This window comes from Grammomys surdaster, unplaced genomic scaffold (assembly GCF_004785775.1).
Source record: "Grammomys surdaster isolate TR1022 unplaced genomic scaffold, NIH_TR_1.0 127, whole genome shotgun sequence".
Taxonomy (NCBI): Eukaryota; Metazoa; Chordata; class Mammalia; order Rodentia; family Muridae; genus Grammomys; species Grammomys surdaster.
In genome coordinates this window covers 6841652-6859442 of record NW_021604585.1, presented here as the reverse complement: position 1 = coordinate 6859442, position 17791 = coordinate 6841652, and the positions used below count along the sequence as shown (strand labels likewise).

Genomic DNA, 17791 nt, shown 5'->3' with positions numbered 1-17791 from the left:
CTGGTTACCCTCCCAAGCCTTTGCCCCAGCCCCTCCACTTCTCTGAGTGGGTGAGGCCACCCCCTGGATATCCCCCAACCCTGGCACTTCAAGTCTCTGTGAGACTAAGTGTATCATATCCCTCTGAGGTCACACAAGGCAGAGCAGCTAGAAGAACATATCCATGTATAGGCATCAGCTTTTGGGATAGCCCGTTCTAGTTGTCAGTACCCACATGAAGACTAAGCTGCACATCTGCTACATGTATGTGGGGAGGCCTAGGTCTAGTCCATGCTCTTTGATTGTTGGAAAAGTCTCTGAGAGCGCCAAGGGTCTAGGTTAGGTGATCCTGTTGGTCTTCCTGTGGAGTTCCTATCCCTTATGGGGCCTATAATCCTTCTCCTTATTCTTCATAAGAGTCCCCCCAAGCTCCATCTATTGTTTTGCTGTGGGTGTGTGCCTCTGAGGAGACCACTTTTTTAATCAAAAGCTCCCTCTTTAACAGTGAGAACTTGATAATATTTAATAAGGTATTGAAGCAGCTTTCAAGTGAACAATGGAAAAGAAACTAATTCAGAATATCCTGCATATTAAATGTTACTAAAGCCAGGCATGGTGATGTATTCCTATAACACAAATATTCAACTGGCTGAGATAGGAAGACTGTGACTTCAAGGCTCACCTGGCTACAGAGTGGAACCATGTTTCAAAACACATATTATGGGTATATTATCTTAAACACACACATACACCACTATGAGCTTTAGTAATTCATGACAGAGAATGGGACTTCTTATTCATTTTTTCCCCTTATTCTCTTTGTAATGAGTACCCTTCTAAGAGTTTATCTGAACTTTTTTCATATTTAAGTGGAGCTGTTTTAGAAATATACCATGATAGACTTTCATTTAAAGTTTTAGTTTCTAATTGTGACAGGTCAGATTTGAGTAAATTTATGTCTTCATTAATTTTACAAATAATATAAATAAATTTAAAAATGAGTAGTTGAAATCTTTGTGACAACCAGTAGTCTTCAGTCTTCATCCTTTCTGAGGGTCCACCTATTATTCTTAGCCATAACAGTAATAGAAAAGCCATCCGACTGGATTCATGGAAGCCAGCTCTCTCTGGGTGAATGGATGTCTGCCAGGGAATACGTTGGTAGTCTTATCTAAGATATGTTCTTAAAATTATCAAACCTGGGTGTCTTGAAAAGGTCCATACTTGTTCAAATGATTCTGCTCTGAGTTGGAAATCACTGTCTTGCTGTGTAAATCTTTAGAATGAGACTGAAGTCTTGGGTATCTTACTAAAAAGGGAGTAAGATTCATTCTTCCTTTATATAATTTCATTAAGAATTAACAGAGAGTGCTTACAAGTGTACCTTATATATAGGAAAGGTTTAACAAATATTAGCTGTGATAAGCATCTATGTCCAATTTTAATTTTTACAGTTCTCTAAATCTATACTCAGAATCACCTTACCAGTGGGGATTTGAAGTTTGATTTGAAATTCCTAATCTTTCTGCCTGCACTGGTTTTGGCCATGGTCACCTTGTCATGTGGTGTATATTTACTCTTTGTTTACCGCTTGCATCCCTCTCCTGCTTCTATCACCCCTAACTGGAATCTAAGCTCTATCGAACACAAGCATCCATCTGCAGGGGTCACTTGAGCTCTCTCATACCTACAAGGGAATCGGGAACACAGTAAAAGGATGAATGAGTATTATCCTGAGATAATAATGCTTCTTACTTACAAGCTCTGAAAACATTAAAAGTCAGTTTATATTTTGGCTCTAAACAGTACTCTCCAAGGTTAGGCTTATGTCTTAGTTTTCCTCACATGAAGGACCTAGCCATCCACACAATGCTATGACTACACACATGTCTGAATGAGTGCTACCTTTGTCTAGGACTTTACCCCAATCCCAGAATAGCTGCATCAAATTTCTTATTATTTCACGGCCACTAAGGAGCTTCCTTCATTGCCTCTGATAAAATGGCAGTACAGGCAAAAACTCAGAGCACACTTTGTACTGCTGCATGTAGTGTTCAAGCCCAGTAGGCTCTATGATTGATTGACTGATTTTAGTATTTTGCCTTACTCAGCTCAACATCAGTAAGGTGAAGAAAATGTCACATTTGTTCTAAAAGAAAACCTGAAATATTTGTAGTATGATCAAGCTACATACCCAAGCTACAAACACAGTAACAAACATATCTGCAAATGCTTGAGAGTAGCAGGGAACAGGAACCAGCAAGCCTGCTGTGGGTTTTACCCTTGAGTAAAGCTCATCTTATTAGCACACATGGAAACTCAGTGAAACTAACAAAGGAGTGGCCCCTTTACCAAGAATTGACACCAATAGGCAGGGCTCTCCTAACTAAAAGGCCCTGTTACAGAACAGACCAACAGGAACTGATGATCCTCATGCCTTTCTATATATGTGAAAGAGGGTTTCTGTAAGAGACCGGAAGTAGGAAAAAGCAAAAATAAAGCAAATAATAAGACAAGAGAAGCTTCTATACAAATAGACTTCTTGGTTTGCCTCCAGCTGTGTAAGCAGAGGACTTCTTTTACATACAAGTTTCAGAGATGGATAATGATAATATTTTCCTTTTACTATCTTATAAAAACTTATCTTTATACTATCCACAAAAGACTATCAGGACTGCAGTTGTAAACTAATACTGAAGCTTAACAAGCAGGAAGGCCCAAGTGAGGATGCTTTAAAGATCCCTCTTAGAAGAGGGGACAAAATACTCACTGGAGGCAGAGGGAGGAAGGGACCTGAGGGGGAAGGGGAGGGGAGGGGAGGGGAGGGGGAGAGGAAAGGGAAACAGGATCAGGTGTGGGGCAGGGGGACAGGAGAGAAGCCCAGAGGGCCAGGAGAATGAATGGAAATAAGCAGCCTCTGGGGGTAGGACATGAACTCACTATGTAGTTTACACTGACCTCAAATTATGATCTCCCTGCCTCAGTCTCTCCAGTACTCCAATATCCTAACTATGTGGAAGTGTTATCTTCCAATTCCATCCTTACACCGAAGCTTCCCTACCTCAGAAAACAACAGCTGATGGACACGTTCTTACCAAATGGCAGTTAAATTCCTGACTAATACATTAGCAATGACTTGGGTAACTAAAATGAAAGGATTTCCAAAGAGGAAAAGTATGCATAAAGTGTTGCCACTGATATTATAGTAGAACACAGAGAAAACTGCTTCCTAGACCACTATAGGGAGAGGTTAGAGATGCTGAGGGAAAAGGAAATTCAGGTTTTACTATTTCCACAGTAAAGGAGATATTGCTACCTGAACTGTAATGGTTGCTCAGCATAAAAATGTCATGTGTGGGACTGGATCAATGCTGTAAAATGTTTACATCCTTTTATATAAATAGTTCAAAGTCTGGAAACCCAGCTTGAGGAAATACTGTAGGAATTTTAGACTTAGTTTGTATCATTATTTATAATAGTAAAACACTGAAAATAACCTAACAATCTGGTATTAGAAAAATGCTAGATCAGGTCATCAACAGCAGATTCACAGAGTGGATATAAAGTCATTAAACACGGCGCTTATACATCATCATTGGACATTGACTAAAGGTATGGGAAAAGTGGTCTAAGCCAAAGGAGACCTAAACAAAGCAGCAGCACCTATATTTCTCTCAGCTAAGACTGCAAGATAAATAGTTCAACATAAAATGATGTCAATTCTCAAGCGGTTACAGCAATTATAAAGCTGGCATGTACCTACAATGTGAATTCCAGGCTAGTCTGGGCTACATAGTCAAGTCTCGAGAAAATCCAACTAAGTGATTATTATTATCAATTATAAATATTAAATCAATGAAATACACAAAGTAAGTGTCAAAGATCAGAGGCAGAGATAGTTAGAATACAATAATTTCTGGAAACTTTACGCTCCTTATTCAACATTGGAAAGTTCTAGACAGAAAAATCTATTAAAAAAAGAAGAAGAAAACTGGAGGACTTGAGAGATGACTCTTCTGTTAAATGTGTTTGCTCCTTCACAGGCCCTGAGTCCAGCTCCCACACTGCTGCTCCTTCACAGGCCCTGAGTCCAGCTCCCACACTGCTGCTCCTTCACAGGCCCTGAGTCCAGCTCCCACACTGCTGCTCCTTCACAGGACCTGAGTCCAGCTCCCACACTGCTGCTCCTTCACAGGCCCTGAGTCCAGCTCCCACACTGCTGCTCCTTCACAGGACCTGAATCCAGCTCCCACACTGCTGCTCCTTCACAGACCCTGAGTCCAGCTCCTACACTGCTGCTCCTTCACAGGACCTGAATCCAGCTCCCACACTGCTGCTCCTTCACAGGACCTGAGTACAGCTCCTACACTCACACAGGATGACTCACAACAGCTGGTAACTCTAGCTACAAGGAATCTAACACATTCTTCTGGACTCTGTGAGAATCCACACATATGTTGTACAGACAGACAGACAGACACACACACACCTTAAAAACAAAACATGGACTTGGACTATGCTTCAAACCAAACTGACCTAACATATTTATAGTGTCTTTTGTTCAAAAGCAACAGAATAAATGTTCTCAAATGCATATGAAACATTCTTCTGAAAAAAGCATATGTCAGGCATAAAACAAGTAGTTTTTTTCTGCACAAAATGGTATTTAATAGATATGAGTTACAGAAGTCTTGGAAAACTCACAGATGAGTACAAATTAAACAAAGTACTCTTGAAACAATGAGTAAAAGAAGTAGTCAAAATACCTTGAAGCAAACATGGGAACACAGTAGGGCAAAATGACCAGAGGTAGCCAAAGTAGTTCTGAGAGGGAAGTTCACAGCAATAAACCACACCAACAGAGAGAAAAGCTCTCAAACAGACAAACTCACATTGTAGCTCAAGAAATGAGAATAAGAACAAACTGAGACTAAACTAAGAAGGAAACAACTAAAACAAACAACTAAGACATAAAAAAATAGAGGCTTTAAAAAATATTGAAAAAGATCATAGATATTAAAGTTTGAGTTTTTGACTTATGAAGAAACAAAAAAAAAATTCAAGCAAATTCAGGAAGGAAGAGAAAACATAAACCTGCCCAGTGAGACTTCTCAGTGAGTAAAGGAGCTTGACACACAATCCTGATGACCTGAGTTACATCTCAGGAAGCCAAGTAAACGTGCAAGTTGGAAGCTGTCCTCTGACCTCCGAGTGGAAGCTGTGCTGGGTGTGCTTCAACACACATCAGATACTACTGCTGCTGCTGCTATTGCTGCTGCTGGTACCAATACCTACCACTACCACCACCACCACCACCACCACCACCACCACCACCACCACCAGGACCAATAATAATTATTTAACACCATTAATACTAATAGCATGGAAATACAAAACAACCAACCATGAGACTACTATGAACAAACTGGGTAATCTACAAGTTATGGATGATTTAAAAAAAAAAACTCATCATGGCTAAATAAAGAAACAGGAGAATCTACACAGAACAATACCAAGTAAGGACACAGAATCAGTAATAAAAAGCCTGCCATCAAAGTTCCACTGCTAAGTTCTACCAAATATTCAAAGACAGAATTCCAAATATTTTGTTTATTTGTTTCGAGACAGGGAATTGTTATACAGCACAGGATGGCTGTATAACACTTAACACACTTAACTTCTGAGTGCCATAGCTGGGTATTCTTCTAAATATTTTATCAGCAATACCTTAACAGCAAAGCCACTAAAACCATTATAAGAAATTTATACAGCAATATTCCCAATGAACAGAAATACAGCATCTATGAAATACTAGTAAATTAAATTCCACAGCACATTTAAAAAATATGATCAAATGAAATCTGTTCTAAGCATACAAGGGTGGCCCATTACACAACAGTCAGTAAACATGACCTATTGCAATAATGGAAGAACATCAACAAAAATCCTGTGTGATTATCTCAACTGATAGAGACAAAATATTTGACAAGATTCAACACCTGTTCATGGTAAAGCTTTCAAAAAATAAATAAAGAGTATATGTCAGCATAATACAGGCCATATATGAGAAGTCCACAAATGACATAATACTAAATAGTGGAAAGTTGGCAATTTCTCCTATAAGATAAAAAAATAGGCTAAGGCAGGAGAATTACAAATTTCAGGTCAGCATGGGTTATCACTGGCACTCTGTCACAAAAGGTATTCAAACACAAAAGGAATATGTGAAATATCTGTTTGTTGATGGTATGGTCTTACTTAGAAAACCCTAAGAATTAAACCCTAAGTCTTAAAACTGATTGATAAATCCAGTAAAGTTATAAGTTATAAAATAAACATACCAAAAATCCCCAAATAAACCAGTAGTATTTCTATATGCTGGCAAACTAACCCAAAATGAAATTAAGAAGCCAATCCCATCTGTAATAGCACCAAATAAAATGCATGAGAGTGAATTTAGCCAAGTAGTTGTCAGATCTGCATGGTAACAAGGATAAGTACTGATGAACAAAGGTGACAATTTAAAGAAGTGCAAATCTCAAAAACTGTTCAAAGTTTCTTTACTCAAAGTGACCAGCAGATTCAATGCAATTCCTATCAAAATTCCAATTTCATTTTCCACAGTACAGAAGCAGTCTACCTACAACCTATATAAGAACCAATCTAAATCTCTAAAAGCAATCTTGAGAAAAAGTTCACCAACCTGGAAGTCTCACATTTCCTGATTTCAAAGCTATGTATTACACAGCTGCTGTAACCAGAATAATGGAGTTTTGGCATAAAAGTAGATACAATGGTCAGTGACATGGAAAGCTCCAAATAAACCAAAGTATTTATGGTCTAATTCTCCAAGAACATCTGATAGAGAAAGGACAGTTTATCTAATAAATATAGTATTAGGAATTATTAGGAATACTGAATATTCAGAGACAGAAAAATGAAAATAGACCCCTGCCTTAGACCAAGTTGAAACAAACAAAAAACTAACTCAAAATGAATAAACAATTTCAGTGTAGTCTGGAAACTGCAAACTATTTCAATGACACCAGGAGAAAGCCTTGTGAAACTGGTTTAGGCAGATATCACAGGCAAGACTCTAAAACCATAGGCAACAAAAGAAAAAACAGCAAGTAGGACTTCTTCAAACTAAAATGTTCCTGCAAAGCAAACACATTGTAGAGATGACCCACATACTGGGGAAATGTGCACATGTCATGGATCTAATAAGGGTTAATTTCTAAATTATATATAAGAGTATGAAAAGTGTTCATCATTTCTGAGCACCAGGAAAATGCAAATTAAAACCATGAGTTATCACCTCGCACCCTTCAGAATGGCTGTTAGCAAAAAGACGGAGTAGTGTCACTCAGGCTGTGGTACAAAGGAATCTTTGATACACTTTGGGGTATTACCTTAAAGGATGGAACTTGCTCAAAACTAAAAAACAGAATTACCATATGATCCAGCAATCCTATTAGAGGCCATATATACAAAGTAACTGAAGTCAGTGTCAAAGAAATCTCTCTACCCCTCATCTTCTTTTCAGGAGCCAAGATAGGACGCACCTTAGATGCCCACCAAGGACAATCTCCCCTCCCCCACTCCCTCTCTCCCTCCCTCCCTCCTTCTTTCTCTTGACACGAACACGCATGCACGCACACGTGCATGCACATACACGCACACACACACGTTGAAGTGATAGGTGTTACTTAGCTTGACTCTTTCTACAATGTATATCTAGTTTAAAGCATCACACTGCATCCCACAAATACAGAGTTGTTAGAAATAAATAAGCAAATAGACTTAAGTGACTTAAGAAGATAGATTAAATATTTTATTAAGTGTAAAACAAGTTCAAATTACACTGAATCCTAACTATTTATTTTAATGTGATTAGGGCTAGGAGGTTATTTAGTTGGTAGAGTGCTTGCCTGGCATGCAAGAAGCCCTGGATTTAATTCCTAGCAACACAGAAACTGGATGTGGTGGCATGGGCTTGTTATTATAGGGGTTGAGGTCAGGGGGGAATGAAGCAGAAGAATCAGAAGTTCAACGTCATCCTCAGTTACATGGTGAGTTTGAGGTTAGCCTGGGCCACATGAGACTCCATCTCAAAAATCAGAACCAAAAATGTGATATACAAGTTTTGGAGAAGAAAATGTCATTATTTAAACAATGGCTGTCACTGGGTAACGGGATTGTGGGTAGTACTTTTCCTTCATTCTCATATCTATAAACTTCTATATCTTCTAATAGACACAAATTACTTTGCCAATCAAGGAAAGAAAAAGGTTGTGATGCATTCAATAAGTCAAAGAGTAGACAAAATTAATACCGTTCCTTTAACCAACTTACAAATCATGTCTAGTGTTTTAAAATGAACGAGCACTGTATATATGAATTGACAATTGCTTTAGAGGTTTTGTTCAGGGGTCACTTAGTATGTACAGCTCTTATATTAACTGAGTTTGATATTTGGCTGATGAGCTTCTTGGCTATGTATACTCAAACACTTGAGGAAACAGCTACATTTCAGGCCTTATTCTACATGTTTCTTTTTCCTATCCACAACTAACAGGAAAAAAAGAAAAAAGAAAAAGAAAAAAAGAAAAAGGAGACCAAGCAATATATTAAGTAGGAAAATAGTTTAAAATTAGCTGTTGACAAAATGTTTTCAAATGAATGGTATTTGAATAAACAATTCAGTATTTACTGGGCCTATACCTTACTGGGCCTATACCAGAGCTAGGTATTTCATCAAAAGTATATACAATGTACTAAAGGAGACAGTCGTGTACAAGTATTTAACCACATCACAAGAACATGCAGAGGAGAGATGCATCCTACTCAAAGTTTAGGGATGGTTTCTGGGAGGATATCTGAGCAAAGCTAAGACTGTATTTTTCTCTTTTCCTCTACTTTCATATATATTTAATGCATATTTCACAATTTTATTGACCCAGATCATCTGAGGAGAAATTTACAACTTGGATCAAGGCTTTGTCTATGCGCTTCTTAATATTCCGCTAACCCTACAGTAGTACTATTCACACCATATTTTAGTCGTCTCTTCCATCCCTAGAATGGGAATTCCTTAACAACAGAGTGTATTGTGGTCGTAGGGTGACTACCTATGTGCTAAGTAAAGAAGCTTCTGAGTGAAACAGACCTCACTAGCACTTTGATCTGGAATGCCCCAGTCTTCAGAACTGTGAGACACAAACTGTCATGTAAGCCCCAGTCTATGAAATTTTGTTTATGGCAACTCCAGTGTGTTAAAACAAATTTTGGTATCAAGAAGTATGTAATGTATTTGATGATGACTGCTGGTGATGCTACACAAATTGGTAGCCTAGTTTACTTTAGATTTCTTATTATAGTACATCAGGTATGGCAAATAAGGCATGGCTTGATTAGATTAAGACTTGTACAAGTTTTTCAATTTTGGAACCCATTACTTAGCAACATGAAGAATCACAAGTTCCTAAATTAAGGATTCTTTTCAACTAAAAGAAATTACCCCACTACAGAGCCACAAATTGGTCTAACTTACTTTGTCTTTGCCTCCTTTAACAAAGTAGGGTCATCAGTAGCCAGATATACTCGTTTTTTATCCACTTGCATTCTGCGTGCGAGAAGCTGAAAATGTTCTTCAACATGTACCATGTACTCCTCGATGGGATGGAAGGCTGCTTCTGTTCCCACTTTGTCCGTGCGTCTGACATGGACTCTGGGGAGAGAGGTGGAGAGCACGCTGATAATGTACCCAATTAGTATCCTTAGTCATGGTGGCACTAGGAGCATATTAAACCAATTTTTCATTTATTCTTACCATTAGAAGATATAAAACCATTTTGAAACATTTCACAAATACTTTGGTACAGTTTGCATGCTGAGTAGTACAGGGCAATATGAAAGGCAAGTAAAGGTCTTAAGAAATACCTTCTCACAGAAAAAGTAAGTAGCACATCAAGAATATATGAGAGTCTGGAAGCAAAATACTCCCTAACTCTCCATTAAAAAAAATAGATTTAAGTTTTAAAACAGATTTAACTTTTAAGGTTTTTGAGACTAAAATAATAACCAGATTCACAGCTTAAAGATACTGCCTGTAACATCCCGATGCCAAGGCTTATTTTTTTTTCTTTCATTTTACCCTGTACAGTTACTACAACTTCAGTTCATTGAATTTAAACTCATCTAAAAAAACATAGACCCATATGAACTTTTCCTACAGTTAAGACAGGCAAGCGTTTAAAAGATATTGACTATTTTATATTCATGAAGCCATTATAGCCGTGTGTGTGTGTGTGTGTGTGTGTGTGTGTATGTGGGTATGTTTGTGTTTTCTTTATCAAATGCAAACAGAAACAGATCTCATTTGTTGCACTGAGGAAAAAAACCCACAATGTTATTAAATGAGGGACACAGACTTATACTGTCCTACAACGGCTAAGTCACTGACTTCCCAGCATTCTCTCTGCATCTTAGTCTTGCCAAAGGCCAGGGCTGTGTCTTGAATTTAAGGGCTGGAGTACACTAGGGTAACTGTGTCATCTTTGGGCTGTTGTTTTCTTTGCATCGCAGACTATAGTCCAGATGTGGATTTGATCACAGGAATATCTATTCTGTCATCCTTTCTTTCCTACATTCTTCTTAATCACTGTTTCTCTCAAGAGATTGGACTTGTTTCGTGTGCTCTGTACAAATGAAGTGGGGCAGGGAGAATTTGCTACTCTGCATTTCAATGAAGTTTCAGGGATGAATACTATTCAATATTCTGATTTCACTGTGTACCTCCCTTAGCTCTAACATTAGAATAGGGATCAGTAATTACATATAAAGATTAAGAGGCGAAGAGAGACATGGAGTAGGAAATATGAAAATAAAACAAAGGAGCTTCATAAAAACAAGAGGGAGAGACAAAGGAAGAAGAGCATCAGACAGCACAAGAGCACACTGAGCCAGCCTGCTCTGCCAGCCTGCTCTGCTGCCCTATGTGCACAAGAGAGAACAGCCTCTAGGTTCTGGAATCTTCGTTCTGTAGTGGAACCATGACTATTAAATTATATAAAATTTACAATTAACAGGCAAACATGTACAACTACTGCTATATATAATAATATTTATTATTTGAGAGGAGAAAATAGATTCTTACCCAATAACTGGATGTTTGAAGCCAAGCTTCTTGGTGGCTTCTTCTATTTCCTTTTCTAGCCAAGGTTGTGGACGAATCAAATATTTGACAAACTGGGACACCCACCACACCGCAGGATCACCATGGACTCTTAGGAGTCGATCTGCAAGGTCTTCTGGAACAGCCAGTGGTAAGTAAGGAGGCCGAGGATGGAGGCTGTCTACAATAGGTAGCTCAACCACTTGAATATTTTTGTCATTCACTTCACCTAAGGGAACATCAAAACACACTGTGATTACACTACACTTCTCACACATTTACCATGCAACCAGACTCACTTGGAGTACTGCTACCTTCATAGCGACTCTAAGGAAATACGGTTTCCACTTTATAGTAGAAGTCTACAGTACCAGATCAAGAGTGACAGAGCTGAACATAACTCTCAAGTGTGAGGCCTTCCTAACAATTCCTACCACCCCATCACATAGTTAGGACAGTAACTAGCATCCAAAGTATTTATCAGGTACATGGTTGACAGATATGATGTTACTAAGTTCATGTTTTCTGTTTCTTTCTTTTGTTATTAGATACTAGATATCCTTGAACTTCTAGCTTGTAATTATAGCAAATGCCCCTTACATTATTTCTTTTGTAACAAACACTAAAATAACAAAAGATTACAATTATAAATCAAGCCATCTGAATCTTTTGTAGAAAAACAATAGACAACTAAAATTATTTTTCTTGGCTAAGTTAAACTTAGTATATATTCAATTATGATAATAACAGAAATTTGTTCCTTATTTATCTCAATAGTAAAATTCAGAGATTAAGTAATCATTTTTATAGAATATGACTGCTTTTAAAATTCATCATTACTATTTCGGTCCTACTACATTTATAATGCAGTGATAAAAAACCCACAATTGATAGTACCCCCAGATTTTACACACTAAAGATTGCCCAGTAGTAAGTAGAAGACCAAAATATTACACATAAAAAAATGGTACTGAGTTACAATTTTAATAATGGAAAATATCAGCATAAATATACAAAATAATCCCAGTTAAGATGTTGTCATAATCACAGGATAATTAAAGAAGCAATATTCCTGTAAAGAATAAGCCTATAAAGTATATCCACCAATATGGAACACAGCTAGTAAGGCTAATAGCATAGGTATTTTAAAATCAGTTTAGTATAGTTAAAACTTAAAATTTTGGCAATATTTTTTTTTTCTGGTAAAATCATTTCAAGACTTTAAGAACAAAGTACCTAACATATGACATTTGTAGAATGAATGAATGAATGAATAGTAAGAAAAAAATTAACATCAGCATTGCGGTTCATCTAGTATGCCAGCTAAGAACGCACTGGTGCCTTTTTCAGAGGAAGAATTACACGTAAGAGTGTGAGGGAGAAGAATACGATGCATTTAAAATTAAGCTGCATCAGTCTCCCTAAAGGCAAGAACATCAGTGGTGCTTTCCCTGATATGGAAATGATCAGAAGCCATACACAAATAAAAGAGAAAATAGAGAATGAAAGAGGAAGGGAAAGGTGGTTATTTTTAATAATAATAATTTTTTAAAAAAAACCAGAGAAAGGAAGGTATTAATGGCATTGGGCAGAGTGCATGCTTATAATCTCAGCACTTAGGAAGTTGAGACAGGGGATCCTGAGTTCAAAGCCGGCATGGACTATAAAGTAAGACCATCTTTAAAAGGCATGACCACTGGGCTCAGTGGAAGAAGAAAGGGAGAAAATAGAAAATAAAGAAAGCAGTAGCAAACACTTTCGAATATACCTATAAACATACATACCTACACAAAAGCAGAATTGGTAGTGCTGCCCTTTGTTACTTCTTCCTAACAAGGTCATTCTAAGTGTTCAGTCTACACAGCTCAAATTGCACTAATAAGAACATAGTATCCTCTGATGGCACTGAGTCCTCAATTTCTTTATTATTAAAAATACTGACAACCTTCAGAATGCAATGAAAACATCTTCCAGCTAAAGAGGTATAGTTCCATTGATTCTTTGTTCTTACTTTCATTAACTCATTAACTTGTTTAAGTATTTAACTATATTCAAATGTTTGAGAAACACTATAAACCAAACACTGTAGTAGCCACAATATAAAAATGATATGCCTCACCAAACAAAAACTACATGATTTCCACTGCTATACCTCACTTAGATTGGACTGTTTACAGTACAAGAAAAATAAAACATCACCACTAGAAAGTGTGCTTTCAAAACTGTCTAGCAAAATGTCAAAAAAAAGTATTTCTATTTACCACTAGCACGGATTAAAACTTTAGTTTCTTCAGTCACTATACACACACACACACACACACACGCACACACACACACACACACACACGCGCGCGCGCGCTTGCTTTAAAATACTAAATGAATGTATTTTATAGATGTTAGTCGCAATGATGGATCCACTGACATTCAAGCCATGCCACTGAACTTCATGTGGGTGATGTTGCTGACTGACAGTTCTAACCCCAGGTGGTCAAGTTTCTGCTAGAGGGAGATTATCAGAAATGGTTTATTTATTTATGTATTAGGCTTTCAAGTATGAGATTTGCTTGTTCCTTATATCTTTCTGGATTGTATGCACTCTAGCTAAGTATAGGTTGCATGTAAGTGCTATGTAATTGAACACAGGAGGCTCAAGCATGCAAGGATGTGAGGAGTTTGGTATCTCCTGCAGCCCTAGGGGACTGTACATTATCATCAACCGTGGTCACCTAGCAATACAAAACATTTTCTTCCAATATAAATGAAGCTTTGTCCTTTTTCATCAACAGCCGCCCTTCCTCCTTCCCTAAGCTCTTAGACACCGACTTCTGTTGTCTCTATGAGGTCAGTTTGTTTGTAGATCCTACATATACATGACATCATATGTATCTTTCTATTTCTGGATTATTTCAATGTAAGAATTAATAAATTCAATAAACTTGTACAAATAAGTAACACTTTTATATATTATCAACAAATTATTTGAAAAGAATTTTTAAAAATAATCTTATTTGCAACAGCACAAAAATCTTAAAAAAATCTTAAGAGTAAATTTTAAAAATTATTTTATTTACTTTACATCCCAATATCAATTTCCCTTCTCCTCTCAGTTGCCCTTCTCCTAGCTCCTTCCCATTCCCCATTCCCTTCTCCTCTGAGAAGGGGGAGCGTCCCTTACAATCCCTCCCGTCTCCAGCCCCTCACCTCCCCAGTGTCAGTCATTGCTGGACTCAGGCACATCCTCTCTCTCAGTGATCCAACACAAGGTTGCATTTAAATATGTGATGAAATATCTAAATAGTGAAAATGATAAAATAATGAAAGAAACAGAGGTCACAAATAAATGGAAATATGGCCCATGTACTCAGGCTAGAAAAATTAATGTCAAAATATTCATAGTGCCCAAACTGATTTACAGCAATGCATTCCATATCTCAATTCTAAAGTCATTTTTCAAAGAAATAAAAAACACAATTTGTATGCAACTATACAAATACCCTAAACAGCCAAAGCAATCTTCAAAAGAAAGGGGCAGGAGCTAGAGACATTAAACTTGGATTTTACAATGTATCACAAAGCTTTTGCAATCAAAGCACAATGGTGCTGGCAGGAAAACAGGCACATCAACCAATGAAAGTCACGGGCTCACAACAGTTGATCTAAGTCAATGTACCAAGTATACACACATGTGTCTCTTCTATAAGTGATATTAAGAAAAAATAGATATTAACATGAAGGAAAATGAAAATGGACTCACATACCATATATGCAAATGGACTCAAAACACATAAAGACAAATATAAGATCAGAAATAATAAAGCTGTAAGAAAACAAAACCAAATCCCTCAAACATACAAACAAAAATGAAACAAAACAAACAAAAAACAGGAAAAGCTCCACAACTCTGGCTGAGGCAATGATTTCATGAATGAGACTCTCAAACCACAAGCAGCTAAAACAGAACCAAAAGGGATGGCATCAACTGAAATGCTGGTGCACAGCCAAGCAAACAACTTGGTGAAGAGACAACCCGAACATTAAGTTAAATGTATACACAGATTTCAAGCACAGAGAAGTATGGAAAAAGTTAATCTGATTTTAAAAAAATAGGCAAAGGATCTATGTAGACATTTCTCAAAAGAAGTATAAATGGACAAGTATAAGGAAACTGTTCGATATCTCTAATCAACAATAACGTCCAAATCAAATCACGTTAGGATGGTTGTCAGCGAAAGCATGATGATTAATACACATTATCACAGTTGTGGAGAAGGAACATTTGTGTCTAGTGCGATGTACATCAGTGACCATTTTGAAGCAACATTTAAAACAGAAATCATCTGAGAACATAGCCTCTGATCAATCTGTTGAAACTTTACTCCTTTGAAGAAAGTATACAGAATTAACCTTCCAGCACAAGAGTGTTCTGTATGGTAAATCATACAGAAGTTGACAATACTACTCATTTGTAAAAATCAGCACCAACTAGTCTGTGCTTTATACAACAGACTGCTCAGTTCAACCTGAAATGACAACTATCATTACTAGAATGCTGACTGGCTTAATCGTGTACAGGCAGCCACAGCTGTTAGGAGTTCTTGAGTACAATGGTCCTGTCATGTCCAAAAACCCCTTGTTTTCTCTGCTCTTTCCAGACCTCTGGCTCTTACAATCTTTTTCTGTATATGCTTACTTAGTAACTTATAAAATAGGTTTACACATGGCTTTTTCAAACATCCTTACTGCTAATTCCCCCACTCTCACCCCTCAGGAGGGAGTCATTCTTAAGTCAGGCATGACTCATAAAACTGAGAATGGTCAAGACAAGTCTTCAAAATGCTTGAGAAAATCATGAGATATATATTTTGCTTGAGAGGAAGAGATTATCAGCATTTTTTAGAATTTGAATAGCTGTCTGCTTTCTAGAATCAAGACTCTAACAGGCATGAGGTTTTCATATTCTCTTTTATTACCAGGAGTGAAAGATGCAGGCTAATACTGATGGCTGTAACTCCTGAGTTCTCCCTTAAGGGTCCTTTGTAAGGTCTTGAAGTCCAGATCTTACACAGCAGAAAAGCATTTCAAGATGAGCCAATGGCTAAAATAAAAAACTCAGGTGACAGCACATGTAGGCGAGAATGTGGAGAAAGAGGAACACTCCTCCATTGCTGGTTGAATTGCAAACTGGTACAACCACTCCAGAAATCAATGTGGAGGTTCCTCAGAAAATTGGAACTAGATCTACCTGAAGACCCAGCATACCACTCTTGGGCATATACCCAAAAGATGCTCCACCATACCACAGAGGCATGTGCTCTACTATGTTTATAGCAGCTTTATTTGTGATAGCCAGTAGCTGGAAACAACCCAGATGTCGCACAACAGAAGAAAGGATATGGAAAATATGGTTCATTTACACAATGGAATACTATTCAGCTAACAAGAACATCATGAACATATATCTTGTTTATTTTCTGATCTTTCTTAAAGAATTCCCTCTGTAATGAGACACATCTCTCAGTTTAAAGATGAAAATGGTATGCTGATAAGGCTCAACTAAAAAGTCACATACACTTTGGCCTTACGAAAGCCATGGTTCATTTGCTGTTTTAACACTCTTGAGATATCTCTAAGAAAAATGAGTCTTTATAAAGACAGTCTTCTTGGTGATTCTTCCCGCACCCCACCCAGTTGTATAAAAGTTCTTGATTTTTAGCCAGCAAGAAACATAAAACAGATTCTGGGATTGAGGGACATTTTTTCCTCTTCACACCACATTAATGTTCCCTTCAGTTTCCCTACTAATCTGCAGGAGTTACTTTGAATGGGATAGCTGTGAGATGCCATCCCAGACTTCCTGCATTTTGGTGTCTAGAATAGGGACAGGAATCAAGAAACATGTATTGGAGCAAATGTCAATGTGCATGGTACCTTGACTCTAATACACAAGAGTAGGAACTTTGCAATCACAAACACTGATGTTTAATCCTTTATTACTTAATAGTTGTGTTACCTCAAATGATACATATTTAACTTCATTTTCATTTCTTCATTTGGAAAATATTAGTAATATCCCATTCATCTGTAAGTTGGGACAGTAATAGTTATTATTATCAATTATTATCAAGGTGTGTTAAGAATGAAATGAGATGCTGCACATAGCAAGCTAAGCACTAGGGGCTGTAGAGATAGCTTAGTAAGTAAAGTGCTTGGTGTGCATATGAGGATCTAAGTTCGGATCCCCAGTACCCAGGTAAAAAAAACCTCTGCACAGCACAGGTCTATAGTACTGAGGAGGCAAAAACATAAGAATCTCTGAAACTTGTTGGCCAGCTAGTCTAGATGAATCTGCTATTTCTAAGTTCAATAAAAGACTGTCTCACACAAACAAAAGCAAACACATATGCGTGTGTGCGTGCGCGCACACACACACACACACAGAAGGGAGGGGGAGAAAAAAGAAAAAAAAGGTATCAATCAAGGAAGACCTCATATTTACCTCTAGGTGGTACATGTACGTATGTAGCTATACACACATACACATGCCTCTCTCCCTCTCTCTCTCTCTCTCTCTCTCTCTCTCTCTCTCTCTCTCTCTCTCTCACACACACACACACACACACACACACACACACACAC

The 17791-nt window shown here is 37.5% G+C and overlaps 1 protein-coding gene across 3 annotated transcripts in view; it reads right to left on the bottom strand.

The window, feature by feature from the left end:
- Fut8 (fucosyltransferase 8) overlaps positions 1-17791 on the bottom strand; it is a 224550-nt gene that overhangs the window by 12322 nt on the left and 194437 nt on the right. For all 3 annotated transcript variants that reach the window (XM_028789706.1, XM_028789697.1, XM_028789715.1), the window contains 2 exons: positions 11138-11384; positions 9533-9709 (listed from right to left, as the gene is read on the bottom strand). In XM_028789706.1, coding sequence (XP_028645539.1) covers positions 9533-9709; positions 11138-11384 — 424 coding nt within the window. The remainder of the gene's footprint in view (positions 1-9532; positions 9710-11137; positions 11385-17791) is intronic.